At 44.8% G+C, this 14,509-nt stretch overlaps 2 protein-coding genes across 2 annotated transcripts; one reads left to right on the top strand and one right to left on the bottom strand.

Moving 5' to 3' along the window:
* The first annotated feature begins 1,092 nt into the window (after nt 1–1,092).
* Nucleotides 1,093–4,172, top strand: pex11b (peroxisomal biogenesis factor 11 beta). The gene is made up of 4 exons (XM_023425444.2): nt 1,093–1,359; nt 2,736–2,851; nt 2,972–3,173; nt 3,748–4,172. Exons 1-4 carry the CDS (start codon nt 1,304–1,306, stop codon nt 4,151–4,153), a joined length of 780 nt encoding a protein of 259 aa, XP_023281212.1. The 5' UTR covers nt 1,093–1,303; the 3' UTR covers nt 4,154–4,172.
* Nucleotides 4,173–5,743: 1,571 nt separating this feature from the next.
* On the bottom strand, nt 5,744–11,062 carry ilf2 (interleukin enhancer binding factor 2). Its single transcript, XM_023425445.2, has 15 exons — nt 10,914–11,062; nt 10,397–10,456; nt 9,771–9,813; nt 9,218–9,322; nt 9,038–9,115; nt 8,746–8,848; nt 8,391–8,456; nt 8,150–8,266; nt 7,646–7,724; nt 7,462–7,549; nt 7,291–7,352; nt 7,085–7,199; nt 6,900–6,990; nt 6,209–6,384; nt 5,744–5,906 (listed from the first exon to the last, which is right to left on the bottom strand). Exons 1-14 carry the CDS (start codon nt 10,916–10,918, stop codon nt 6,233–6,235), a joined length of 1,164 nt encoding a protein of 387 aa, XP_023281213.1. The 5' UTR covers nt 10,919–11,062; the 3' UTR covers nt 5,744–5,906; nt 6,209–6,232.
* Between the last annotated feature and the right edge of the window lie 3,447 nt (nt 11,063–14,509).

Here is a 14,509-nt window from a genome sequence, read left to right as displayed (position 1 = left end):
TCTGGATCAGATTTCATCCCACACTAAAACCACTGATGATGCATTTATCTTCCCAGTCTGTTGTTAATGAGAGACAACAGAAACACGTCATCACACTCATCAACATTCAACAGCTTTATTCTGACACTTCAACTATAATGAAACTATGTAGTAAAGAACTGAATTTGGCTAATTTAGAATATTGTTATTTTTATTTTGTAGTTATTTTATTGTAAAGATGTGCTGCTCTTGTAATGTTGACTGGATATTAAAGTAAAATCAACTAATGGCATTGTGATACTTATACAGACTTTGTAATGTCATGTCAGAGACCCCCACTCTCCTCAACACACACACACACACACACACAAAGTAACCTCAGTATTATGAAACTACAAACATTGAACTAATCAGGTGAAGTCATACGTCTTCATCAATAAAAGCTTTCCTCATGAAGTCTACAGTTAATCAGTGTAAGAGTTGATTTGTGTAGCAGGCCACTGTCACACACACACACACACACACACACACACACACACCATTCTACATCCTAACACCGTGAAGACAGGATCCCCTGAGAGGAGACGTCACCTGTGGCAGCAGTGAAGACCCTGGACTGATGTGACGTAGATCCACCCTAAGGTGGACGACAGCATCAAAGACACAGACACACCTGTCCTAAGGTGAACAGAGAAGACGGACACAGCCTAAAACACAAGGTGCAGTCACCACCTGCACTGCTGGGCCCAGACTGAGTCCCAAAACAAACCAAATAAAAATACCACAGAAGAAGAGGGTTGACAGGGCGTACAGGGACGTCTCAGAAGTTAAGAGTTAAATATTTGAATAATAAATGAAGGTTTATTGTTAAGTCGATAAATGTTCATGACTGTCAAAATGACATAAAAAACCTTTCTGAGGTTGACATGATTTTTTTATGTTAAGTCAATGATTTTTGAGTTAATTTTACTTAAATCTATAAAGCTGATATGGCCTAGTTTGTCTAATTTTATGTTATTAAAACACACAAGAAGGAGAAGAAGAAAAAGAAGAGAAGACGAAGCTTCACACTCCGTACAGCAGGGGGCGTCGTGCAGCCGTCACGCCGCTTTGTGACCCGCCATTAACCCCAGAAGAAGAGGGGGAGGAGGCGGATATCCTGTCCGGACATGGCGGACTAGTGGTGGGATTAAAAGTGTCTTCAGAACCAGTTTAGAGACGTTAGCTCCTGGGCTGCTAACCAGCGCTAGCACACAGGTTAACAGCTAGTTAACCGCTGGTTAACGTCAGCGACCGAGCAGCCGTCACAGAACCAGGAGCCAGAATGGACTCGTGGGTTCGATTTAACGCCCAGAGCCAGGCCAAGGAGCGAATCATCAGGTAACTTCATAGACCGGATCTGTCACGTCACTTCAACCGAACCACCCAGACGGCGAAGGGCCCGTGTCGCACCTGGGTTACCACGGAAACGGCTCGTCTCAGACCGGGGGGGGGGGTTAACTTGAGATAACCTCAGTCTGGTCACAGTGGTTCTTGAAAGCTTGTTGTCATAGCAACAAGTCCTCGAACCCGAACTTGTACGGGTGCGGCTCATTGGGCTGGATCAGGGGGAACCACAAACAGACTGACAAGTGATGTGGTTCAGGTTCCAACTGTGAACAAGTTCCAGATGTGAACAAGTTCCAGATGTGAACAGGTTCCAGGTGTGAACAGGTTCCAGATGTGAACAGGTTCTAGATGTGAACAGGTTCTAGATGTGAACAGGTTCCAGATGTGAAAAGGTAATAAGTGTGAACAGGTAATAAGTGTGAACAGGTTCCAGGTGTGAACAAGTTCCAGATGTGAACAGGTAATAAGTGTGAACAGGTAATAAGTGTGAACAGGTTCCAGGTGTGAACAGGTTCTAGATGTGAACAGGTTCCAGGTGTGAACAGGTTCTAGATGTGAACAGGTTCCAGATGTGAACAAGTTCTAGGTGTGAACAGGTTCCAGGTGTGAACAGGTTTCAGATGTGAACAGGTTCCAGGTGTGAACAGGTTCTAGATGTGAACAGGTTCCAGATGTGAACAGACTCCAGGTGTGAACAGGTTCCAGATGTGAACAGACTCCAGGTGTGAACAGACTCCAGGTGTGAACAGGTTCCAGGTGTGAACAGGTTCCAGGTGTGAACAGGTTCCAGATGTGAACAGGTTCCAGGTGTGAACAGGTTCCAGATGTGAACAGGTTCCAGGTGTGAACAGGTTCCAGATGTGAACAGACTCCAGGTGTGAACAGGTTCCAGATGTGAACAGACTCCAGGTGTGAACAGGTTCCAGGTGTGAACAGGTTTCAGGTGTGAACAGGTTCCAGGTGTGAACAGGTTCCAGGTGTGAACAGGTTCCAGATGTGAACAGACTCCAGGTGTGAACAGGTTTCAGGTGTGAACAGGTTCCAGCTGTGAACAGGTTCCAGATGTGAACATACTCCAGGTGTGAACAGGTTTCAGTTGTGAACAGGTTTCAGGTGTGAACAGGTTCCAGGTGTGAACAGGTTTCAGGTGTGAACAGGTTTCAGGTGTGAACAGGTTCCAGGTGTGAACAGACTCCAGGTGTGAACAGACTCCAGGTGTGAACAGGTTCAGCTGAAGAAACAGCTGAGAGACACTTTTTTGTTTTTATTGTTTATTGTGACGGAGACGCTGATGATGTACTGTGTTTGTTTGTCTACCTGTCTCCTACCTGTCTCCCTCGTCTTCATGACTCTCTGTTGTCTCACAGGGCGGCTCAGTACACCTGCACCTTGCTGGGCTACACGCTGCAGAGGGGCGGGGCGGCGGCTGACCTCCTCCCAACCGTCCGTCAGCTGGAAGCACACCTGAGCCTGACCAGGAAGTGTGAGTGAAGCCGCCACTTTGACTCGTTCTCCCGATGCTAAAGCTGAGGTGTGTGACCTGTGTGTGTGTGTGTGTGTGTGTGTGTGTGTGTGTGTGTGTGTGTGTGTGTGTGTCCTGTAGTGCTGCGTCTGGGAAACTCAGTGGAGGCGCTGGAAGCCGCCAAGAGGGCGATCCACCTGTCTGACAGCGTGCTGAGACTCTGCCTGACCATCAGCCACCTCAACAGAGCCATGTACTTCGCCTGTGACAACGTCCTGTGGGCGGGAAAAACTGGACTCATCTCCAAACTGGACCAGCACAAATGGAGTCAGAGGTCTTTCAGGTGAGAAGCATCATGTGACCTGGCACTGAGCTCTAGGTTCAGAGTACAGTGACCTAGTTTCTTTATTTTCAAATATGTTTCATTGAGCCAAAGAAAAGCTCGTTTTCAGAAAAGAAAAGAATCACTAAAACATATTAATATACATTTATAAAAACTTACGACAGTATGAGGAATGTCCTCGGATTTGAACAAGTGAAAGAAAATAAATAAAGAAATAAAAACAAATGAATTAGCAGACAAGTACATTTATTTGAGTTTAATTTTCATTTAAGTGAAAATTGACAAAAATAAATGTTTATGAGTTAAATAATAAATAAGGGAGAAAACATGAATCTGAATCTAGGAGGAGAAGCACAGCTCAGGTGAGGGAGTCCAGGGCTCGTGGTTTTCTACCTCGATCTTCCCGCTTAGATTTAATTTCTTCAGTGCTGGTTTGTTACCTGTCGTTTCTGACGGACTCTTCACCTGAGACCTGGACGTCGTCTCAGGTGAGCAGCTGCTGGTTCTGCTGGTCAGAGTGAACATGTTCACCTGAGTGTCTCACCTGATCCAGCTGTGTGTCTGAACTCTGCAGGTACTACCTCTTCTCTCTGATCCTCAACCTGACTCGAGACGTGTACGAGCTCCGCCTCCTCATGGAAAGTGAAGCACGCTACAGAGCCGCCAAGTCCCCGCCCTCCCCCTACCCCGGCACCGCCCTGCCCGAGGACCAGCTGTCCTCCCCAGCCACTCCGGCCGGTGCGGCCGTGCCCGTCATGGCGGTGTGGCTCCGCAGACGGCTCCACCTGCTGGTGACGGTGCTGTACAGCAACCCGCCGCTGCTCCTGGACCTGCTGAAGAACAGCTGCGACATCTTCATCCCTCTGGACCGGCTGCAGATTTACCCCACAGGACAGGGCTTCGTCGGGGCCTGCGGCCTGGCCTCCTCAGTCCTGTCTCTCCTCACCATGGTCCACCCCTGGCTCAAACTCAAGCCGTGACCCCCCCCCCCCCCCCCCCCCCAGCTCTGCTTCAGATGGGTGCACAGAGCCCACTGTGTCCTCATCACCCCCCTCCCTCACATGAAGTTAATCCTCATCAGTCCGTCAGTCCAGGTCCAGCTCTGTCCTTCAGGGCGGGGGGGTCTCTGACAGGCTCACATCAGAGGAGACCCGCCCCCTGATGTGCGAGAACCAGGACACGCCCCCTGGTGTCTGACTGGACGACGTGCTGGGTCGAGGTGGATTCTGTGTTTGTTCTTATGTGAGACAGATGTGAACAGGATTCGCTGAACTCTGACCTTTGAGGGTTGAATGTTACCTGTCGGCGCCACCTGTGACACTCAGACGTGCGTGAGGGTGTGAGCTCCACTGCGGTGTGCGACCGCTGAAAGACCTGAAGTCTGACTGTCGACAGGAAGCAGATGATGACTGTTATGTTGACATGGAAACGAGTAACTGTGAGGAACCTTCGTGTCTTTTCCGCCTGCTCTTACTGCGTGTGTTCCTGTCGTTAGCATATCCTGTGCTAATCGCTAACAGCTAAATGTCCAAATAATAGTGTGTGAGATGGGGAGACTCGGGTCCACACTGACGGAGCGTGTAGCCTCTTTAGATCCTGCTGACCTTTCCACTGTCATTTAATACCCGAGTGAATTAGTTGCTCGCATCATCCGTTGTCATGGAAACCCAGTGTTGCATGTTTTAGTGGTCCCTTGAAACTCTCCCCAACATCAGCAGTCTGCTGCAAAGTCAGAATAAAGTCACTTTGTCTCAGAACTGTGTCTCTGATCTGGTCCAACTAAAACCAGTTCTCACCTTCTGACCCTCCACCCAGTCAGGTCACAAACACCTGTTCACTTCCCACAGGTGTGGTTTGATACAGAGTCTCTCAAACTTCTTCAGACCAAGGTCCATTAATCACTAAAAGCAGCTAATGAATTTCCCCTAAGGGATAAATAAAGTCTATATCTGTCTAAGCTAGTGTCTCTGTGCAGGTCAGGAAAATGTTCAGTACCAGTCCAGTTGCGAAACTATTTGTTGGTGTAGTCAAATAAATGATGAAATAAACAAATCATACATCATCTGTTGTTGCTAATTTAACTAACATGGCGCTCGTGGAACTGTTGTATAAAGTAATATCACACTGAGGTCGTGATGTTCTGAATATGATGATTGACGGTTAATAGAAAACCTGTAAAGCGGAGTGATACATGTAGTTAACGTATTCAGTACATCACTCCCTCTGTGTGATATTAGCACTTCCTGTTGATTGACCCGGTCTCAGTGCTCCGCTCCGTGATCTTGTCCGTGTTTTATAGTGAACAGGCTCAAACCCAGAGCAGGCTAACCATTAGCTTCACCCACATTTAACATGTCAAATGTCACACTGATCATTTTTGACTAAATCATGAAGCTACGTGAGGAAACAGGTTCAACAACAATGTAAAAACAGCCAAATCATAAAGACCTAATACTGTTTGAATTTACTTATGAGTTGATTTAATATTGAAAACAACTCCGATAAAATACTGACGACCAGCGTGTGTGTGTGTGTGTGTGTGTGTGTCCCATGACAAACAACAACAGCAGTTAAATTTAAAAAAAAAAAACTAAATTTTACTGTAAATGTAACAAAGACAAAATACAAACAGAACAAGGGAAAGTAAAAACGTGACAATAAAACTGAGTTCAGTCCTTTTTCTGACTCGTCAGGTCTGTCCAGGACGTCCTCTTCAAAAACAACCAGCACCCACTGTGGAGAGAACACACACACACACACACACACACACACACACACACACACACACACACGGAGTTGGGGATGGCACTACTACTTTTATCGATACCACTAATCAATCCGGTTCTTTAATGTTTTCTCTTATTGGGACTTTGTGGCATTTTGTAAGAGAAAAAAAACAAATGAACAATATTAACGTTGCTTATTTTCCTCACATGCACTCGATTAACATGAACCCGTTTCAGTACCATCCCTACTGGGAGTGGTGTAAAATATGAGTTGCTGAACGTGTGTGTGTTGGTGGTCGAGGATCCAACCTCAGCTCATCATCATCATCATCATCACTCCTGGGTCTCCATGCTCTCATCCTCTCCATCTCCTCCCTCCTCCAGAGCTTCGTCTTCCTCCTCCTTCCTCTCTGGGGGTTTCTCGTAGGCCTTCTCTGAGGGCGTCACGATCACGCCGTCCCACGTGGACATCTCTGTTGCCAGGTCTGGAACGACAGATTATTACAGGAGTCACTCCCTGTGTGTACGTTGTGTTATCAGTGCGTCAGGTGACCTGTCAGAGCAACAGGTGTGACACCCGGGAGAAACATGTCAACTGATCCCCCGACAGCTGCTTTATGTCTAAATGTCTAATTGATGCTTCAAACACGTGGTTCAGTCTCGTTTCTATCAATCACTGATCTACATAAACCTGTACATGCTGTTACTGATTCTGTCAGGCTTCGCTCCACCGTCTTCAGCTGGTACAAGATAATGCTGCTCGTCTGATTGCTGGAACTAACAGGTACAGTCACATGACTCTGGAGCTCGCCTCCCTTCACTGGATTTAAAAAATGTTGTTACTGACTTTTAAAGCCTCAAATGTTGATTTGACACTTTATGATGCTCACTTTGGATTTTTCTTTTATCTAGTTTTACTTTTCTTGTAACTTTGTTCAGAAAAGTTCTATACGAATACAGTTATTATTATTAATGTATGAAAACAATGACATCATCTTACAGCTGGCGTCTCCCTCCAGGCCGAGGATCTTCCTGTAGCCTCCGTGGGACAGCACCCTGACCAGCGTCTGAGCTGTGAAACACACCATGTCCTACACAGACACACAAACATTAGCACACACTCAGACCTGCTCCCCGAACCAGCTGCAGAACCAGGACCAGGACCAGGACCAGGACCAGACCTACCTGCTGCTCCAGAGTCATGACTGTGTGCACTCTGAAGTTCCCGCTCTCGCAGGGGTCAGTGATGCCCACTGAGCCGGGCAGGAAGAGACCAGCAGCCAGCATCTGCAGGCAGCGCCTTCAAAACAAGAGTCCAACACAAAGCTCAGACACAGAGTCTCATCAGAGGAGACTGAACAGCACGAGACCTGAAGAGAGCGGGAACACACCTATAGGCCACGTTCAGGGACAGCGGCTGCCTGGACGGGTTGTTCATCACTGCAGAGTGTCCCTGAAACACAACACACAACACACACCGCTCACTGACCCACAACACCGGCCAGGGAGAACATGAGGTCACACGCTTGTGTTCCTTACTCTGGTCACATGTCAGGACTCACCAGCAGGTCCAGGATCCAGGGAGTGAGGGGTTCAAAACCAGGGAAGCGCAGCCTCAGGTCCTTCAAGAGGCGGATCAGCACTTTGACCCTGAAGACGACATAAAACAAACGAGACAGATGAGTGTTGGTGCCGGTGTCAGCGAAGGACTCAGCTGTGGTGACAGGAAACAGAAGACGTCCTCACGTGGACTGAGAGGCGTTCTCCTCAAACCAGCGGGCGTGGCGGATGGCGGCGAGGGCGCTCTGCAGCACCTTGATGTCCACTGAAGAAAACACAAAAATGAAATGACCCCGGTGTCTCAGCTCCAACCTCCACACCTGAGCCGCTCTCTGGACTGTGACTCGCTGAGGCGCTGAACCTTTTAACCTCTGCGCACTTTGATCAGTCACAACAGGTGAGGTCAAGTGAGGTCGGGTGCTGACATGTCTGGACTCCCATCAGGGAAATCTGGTCAAGACTGAATCAGATTTGTGGGCACCTTAAGTTAAGATCTAAGAAGTCTGAGTTAAAGTTTCCTTAAAATGTTCACTAAAGTATTTAAGGATTTCTCCTTTTCTTAGTCTTTTACCAAAGGTCAGTTAAACTGCTGCACTAAAGACTTTAACTCCCTCAGCTACGGAGAAATAAAACCTTAAATGTTTATGTGTGTGTGTGTGTGTGTGTGTGTGTGTGTGTGTGTGTTCCTACGGTGCAGCTCTGGGTCCAGCTTGCGCAGGTTGGGAGGGACGGTGGTGATGAGGATCTTGACAGTGGCGTCAGCTGAACTGATCTCAAAGCCCGTCTCATTGGTCAACATGGACAGCACTGAAACCAACACACACACACACACACACACACACACACACACACACACACACACAGTCAGCTGCTGTCTGACAGTGGAATTACACTCCACTGTTCAACTTAAACACGTCTGAGAACACGTCACCTTCAGTGGGATCCTGTGTACGAAGCGTCTCCACTACTTTGTTGCCCAGAGCAGCAACTGCCTCGACTGTCAAAGGAAGAATCATCACCGTGAATAAACTTCTCACATCAGAATAAGTTCAATGAGAACAACAACAACAACAACCACCTGCAGACTGTTTCTGTGGCAGCAGATTATTAGTCCTCACTTCTCTTATGTTACTGATCTGAAAACAGGTATTTTTCCCAAATTAAATCTAAATTGTGCCAGTTCATCAGAGGTCACAACAAACATCTCAAAGACTCGGGTGATAACAAGCAGCAGCGGTTTCCATTCAGACTGTTACAGGTGACGTCACTTCCTGGTGATGACTCACGTGTTGGGAGGATCTTCAGGATCACAACCAGGTCAGCGACGTTGTGTCCTGTTGTCATGGTACCCTTCTTGTAAGAGCCCACCTGACGCACCTCTTCAATTTGCTATGAGGAGACACAGGTACAACACTGTTCAAATGTCATGTGGTGACACGATGAACCGGGTTAATGACAGATGTGACCAGATGTGACCGTTTAAACTGAATGATCCACTTATTACACAGATGATGATCCGACCAGGGAGCTGACTGATCATGTTACTTACAGTGTGCAGTACCATGGTAACTGACTCACCACTTCAAAGTTTCCAGGAGCGACAATCAGGTTGTCAATGACATTATTGATCTTCGTGACCAGGGACAAGATGGAGGACTAAGACAGGAAGAGAGAAGTAAACAAGGTTTCTGTCAGCGAGTGTAAACAACAGAGTGTGATGAGAGACCGGTGCGGCGTCGGTGCAGGTCTGGGACTGACCTGCTCTGCGGGGGTGGGGCTCAGGTCCTGGTTTCTCTTCAGCAGACACTCACTGAAAGCGGTCTCATCAGGTGCAGGCTTCACTCTGGGGAAAGCCATCTCACACTGGTGACAACAACAGTCTGCTTCAGTACTCACACCCATGCTGTTCTATGCTATGCTATGCTATGCTAGCTGAGGCAGTTTCATTAGGTGGTGGTGGTCTCAACATAACTCACAGGAAAACTAAGGTACCTGAACACCCCGTGAGAAACATCTCACCTGGCTGCAGTGATGTCCAGGTGAACTCCAGGAGCCGTATTCACAAAACATCCTCAGGCTAAAACTTTCTCCTCACTGCCACTGGAAAACAATGTGTGTGTGCACAAACACACTTCACCTGAGCAGGTAACAGAGATCCTCTGAATACGACTCCTGGACACTGTGACATCACTTTTGGGTGTGGCTACAGGTGCAACAGTGCCAAACTACACCTAACCACATCTAGCAGTGATGGCGGCTGCAGTCAAGAGCTGAAACAGACTGAAGGAGGCAGTGAAACACCTTTACTCACCACATAAAAATCAAATGGGATGTGTGGGACAAACGGTCGGTACCTGAACAGGAGGGAAGAGCAGAGGAACAGTTTGTAGTTTCGTAATAATAACAACATCAACAGGCATCATAGAAGAATATCTAATGTTCACTCCACACCACAAGTTCTGGGACAGTTACATGTTTTGTTCTTCAGACTCTGAGCTTCAGCATATTCAGTTTGAAATTAAATAATGGAGACTACAGCTTTAATGTGAGCAGGTTCACATCAGAGCTGCAGTTTAGTTCTTCTAAAGTGCCTGGACACTCAGCTGCTACGTGTCTGTGTTGTTTCCATGTTAGCTCATGTTAGCTCTTCCTTATTCTGATGTTTGATGTGAACATCATGTGAATCTACAGGGTTTTATCTACAGCTACTTCATGATTGGCTGATTGAACTTGTACATGTGTTCCTAATAAAGTGAGTGTGTGTCTAGCAGTGATTCGTTCAACTGAAAACAGCTGTGGATGATCTGAGATGAGCAGAAAACCAGGACTCTGGAGTCTTGGAGGACTGCGATGACCCTCACACACTGTAACTGGGCTTTTGAGTCATGACGTGTTAATGAAGAGACAGAGAAGCAGCAGCTCGGAGGCTGAACTCACCCCTGGACCAGCCCGCCGCGGGACCCGAAGCGGCCTCCCCGGCCCCTGCCGCGGTCCCCTCTAAACACAAACACAGCAACATGTGGAGACTCAGAAATACAGCTTTTAACCATTTGATTTCACTGCAAAGCGAACAGGAAAGCTATGTGGCTAAGCTAACGTAACGCTGCTGAGCTTCTCGGCTCCCGTACAGACAACAGTGGGGGTCCATTCATTCTCTTGAACAGGCGTTGCTAGCTTAACATTACCCTGCCAGACAATAGCTAAACGAGCTACACGAGGGTAACAGACCCCCCGGTGCTTCAGAGGTGACAACGTGAACATGCTTAACATCTGGATGAAGGATGAATTGTGAATTCTCTACCCAGCTAACGTGTTAGCCTGTGGGCAGCGTTCAAACAATACACGCAGCTAGCTTCTTAGCACAGGAGCTAACATCAGCTGACGTAAACACTTCTCAAACAGAGCTGTTACAAACACCGTGCGTGTAATGTTCGGCGTGTTGAAGGATAATTACCTCATTGCGTACGACGTTTTGACAATTTATAGTGAAGATATAAGGAGAACTGTTGACCGTCCCTCAGTGGACCTGCTGCGGCTGCTGCTACTTCTTCTTCTGTGGTGCTACCGGCGGCTATCAGAAGCTCTACCGCCACCTACCGCCCCGCAGCGTGTACTGCAGCGTGTACTGCAGACATGTCCGTTATTTGCTTTGGGTTTTTACGGCAGTTGGCATCTATTATGTTGCATTACTGCCCCCTCCTGGCGTCACTCATCCATTACAACCGTGTAATTACTCTGGTTGTTTCCAAAAACCTAAAAAAAACCTGAATATATATTTACTTCCATCCACTGTGTCGTCACTTTTTTAAACTTGGTCTCCACTTGTCACAGATATGTCAGACCGGTCTGTAGTGTTGGTTCAGTCATAGATCAGTCTAATGTTAGTCAGACTGTTTCACAAAAATCCAACTGTAATTGTAAATCAACCTTTGTAAACCTGTAAAACAAATCTGCATGAGAATATCAAGTTTGTACATGTGAAGAAATTGTGAACGTGTAAAAGCGAATTATATGTGAAAAATGAGACTTATTAGAATCTGTGAATAAATGACATTAATGGTGAGATAACACAAAGACACTGTGAAAGAAGTGCTTTTGTCACTGTCTGTTTACAGATAGAAAGCAGAAAACTTTGAGCCTATTTTTACTCCTGAATGAAATTCAAATCACAAAGCAGAGTCCAATCAGAGGGAAGGTGTTTCCCTTACCTTCATCTCTGCCATAGATCCTGAAAGGTGTAGTATATTTTCAAGTTGACGGCGACTGGGTTAAAAATCTACTGCACCTTTCAGTTCAGTTCTTTGGTATTTATAATTAAACTTAGAATGGCTTTTTTCTGCCCAACATCTGTACACATGTAGTTAGAAACACTGAAGTGATCATAGTTCTAGTATAATGTATATTTAGCCATATTTGTTGATCATCAGTGTCTTTATCTCCTCTGTGTTTAATAGCAGACACACAGTTACTAGCAGAGTGACACTGTAAAAAAAATAAAAAAATAAAAAATGGTCAAATGACGGGCAGCAGCAGCTGCCAAACAAAAAACATAAAATTGAAGTAAAATATCAATTCAAATAAAGTATAAAAACAATAAATTTACAGAAAGTTTAATTAATATTTCTGCAGAGAAAAACTGTTATAATACAGATTTTTCCTCTTTGCTTTGCCTCACCACTAATTTATATATGAATCTCTTCTACAGATTCTTCACATGTATCATTTGTTAATATTTACTCATAGTCTTGTTTTTATTACAGTATCTGTTAAATGAGGTTTAAGTGGATGATTGATACATGTTTTATGATCTGAAGTCTTAGACAGCCTCAAACACGTCAGTCAAAAGAGGAGCTGCTTGACATGTCCTTATTTTTCCTGTTGTGTTTTCATGGACCGGCAGAATCCACCTCGGGCCAGAACTGCACCTTGTGGAACCCAGGAATAAATGGTAAGTCATGCACATTACTCCTTCCCCATACGTACATTTAAGTTGTCGTCATATCGACTGCATCAGAAAACAACGTGGATGTGATTATTAATATTTGGCTTGAATAAAATTAAAATACTTGTTTGGAAACTTGCTGTGTCTGATTTGTTGTTAAGGAACTTATTGTGATATAGTGATGGAGTAATGAGGAACTACTCAGTAACAACTGTTTATCACTTCACTTCCAAAGCTCTACGAACAGTAAACTACCAGTTAAACCACAACCATGTGATGTGTAACAGCCTGTTTTATGCTGAGAGATGTGTGTTAGTCGGCAGATGTTTTTAAAAACAAAACTGTTGTTACTGTAACTATACGTGTGTCCAGGCTCAAATTAAGGTCAAAATGATTTTGAGCTTGTAAAGTGATGTTCACAAATAATCCCAATGTTTGTAGTTTGTAAATCAACCTTTGTAAACCTGTAAAATAAATCTGCTTGAGAAATTCTGTAGAAAATACTGTAGAAATTTTTCTAACAACAACATTTCTCATCATTTTTTTTTTTTTACAAAAATGGGAAATAAATGTAATTCATTATTATTGGCATAATGCTTAAAATAGAAGTTTGGCTGTTAATTCACAAATAATTTCTGTCATTTTACAGACTTTTGTACACAATTTAAAAAAAACAGAAAATTACTGTTAGAAAAGGTAAAAGGTGAAATTAGGATTGGACAGTGCAGATCCAGTGGAGCTGAAAGCAGATGAAAACAGTAAATCAGTCTGAGAGAGTGGGAAAGTGCAGAGGAGTGTTGTGTCAGTAGATTTAATTGCAAACAAAAACTAAGCGTTCTCCCAAGGCTTTTAGTTTGACAGTTCACCCTGACAAAGGCATTTACAACTGGCCCCTCCCACACCTTGTTTTCAAAGTAAACTTAAGATGAAATAATAATTGCAGTAAAAAGTTTGCGCAACACACGGATATCTTAACAAACTAAATTAAGCTCCGTTTCTCAGCCAAAGTAAACAGTCAGGGTGTATGTGAGGCAGGTTTTCCTTTACATCTGAATAATGTAGAGGAGATATGATTCAGCGCTGGTCAAACCCCTAATCCCTGCCCATTCTTATCCTGAATGAATAAAACCCTTGGCACAAGAGACTACAACACCATTTATGTAATCAAGAAGTTCCCAGAGATCCCCAGAGTACTGGACTAAAGTGTACGGACTCGGACTCACCATGGTACGACCAGACCGGCTGTGGACCAGCACTCTGTGCTTGGTGACCATTTCAGGTAAGAGATATCAATGAATGAATGAATGAATGATGTAATGGGTCTGCTGATACTTCTATCTACTCTACATCTACATCTACATCTACATCAGAGGGAGTCACATCTCTTGTTTGCAGGACGACTGCTCCATATTTTATCATGCAATTAAACTCTGGATTATTGAGACAAGATCTAGAGATGTTAGTTAGAATACGACCCACAACCTACAGTGCAAGTGTCATTAACAGTACAGCACCAGTACAGCACCAGTACAGCACCAGTACAGAACCAGTACAGCACCAGTACAGCACCAGTACAGAACCAGTACAGCACCAGTACAGCACCAGTACATAGGTCAGAGGGAACAAGATGTGAAGTTAGGGAATAAAGACACTCTGGGAACTTTGAATAAAATTTTTATTTTTATTATGTTTTCACAAGAACATAAACAGAACATTATATCAAGAACAAGACAGTATAATACATATAAATAAGAAAATATAAAATTAAAATAACATTTGAGTTGTCTGGAAATATTTCAACACTCACACCACTATTTATTTGGGCATTGATTCAGTCTGTGTCTCATGTAAATTGTCAATTTTTCCCAGTTCTTTTTAAATGTATTATTTCTGATTTTATGTCTCCGACCATTTCTAACCGCTGTTCCTGATTTGGAGCGTTTACATTCAGCCAGTTTCTGGAAACGTCTGTCTTGTTTTCTGCGAGTAAAACTTTGGTCAGATCTTTTCTTCTCACAAAAAATATCATACCTTTCCCCAATAAAGCCTCCAACAGTGTTGTTGTTGTTGTTGTTGTTGTTGTTGTTGTTGTTGTTGTTGTTGTTGTT

Source organism: Seriola lalandi, unplaced genomic scaffold (genome assembly GCF_002814215.2).
Source record: "Seriola lalandi dorsalis isolate HSWRI2012SDOR001 ecotype SW California unplaced genomic scaffold, Sedor1 jcf7180002054780, whole genome shotgun sequence".
Classification (NCBI taxonomy): domain Eukaryota; kingdom Metazoa; phylum Chordata; class Actinopteri; order Carangiformes; family Carangidae; genus Seriola; species Seriola lalandi.
Note: the sequence above shows the minus strand (reverse complement) of the source record. Positions and strands in the feature narration are given on the sequence as shown.

Coding starts and splice junctions, on each gene's coding strand:
- pex11b (XM_023425444.2), top strand. CDS start 1,304: ATGGACTCGTGGGTTCGATTTAACGCCCAGAGCCAGGCCAAGGAGCGA. Junction 1,360..2,735: donor GCCAAGGAGCGAATCATCAG/GTAACTTCATAG, acceptor GTTGTCTCACAG/GGCGGCTCAGTACACCTGCA. Junction 2,852..2,971: donor CCTGAGCCTGACCAGGAAGT/GTGAGTGAAGCC, acceptor TGTGTCCTGTAG/TGCTGCGTCTGGGAAACTCA.
- ilf2 (XM_023425445.2), bottom strand. Junction 9,116..9,217: donor GCCCCACCCCCGCAGAGCAG/GTCAGTCCCAGA, acceptor TTCCTGTCTTAG/TCCTCCATCTTGTCCCTGGT. Junction 8,267..8,390: donor TACACAGGATCCCACTGAAG/GTGACGTGTTCT, acceptor TGTTGGTTTCAG/TGCTGTCCATGTTGACCAAT.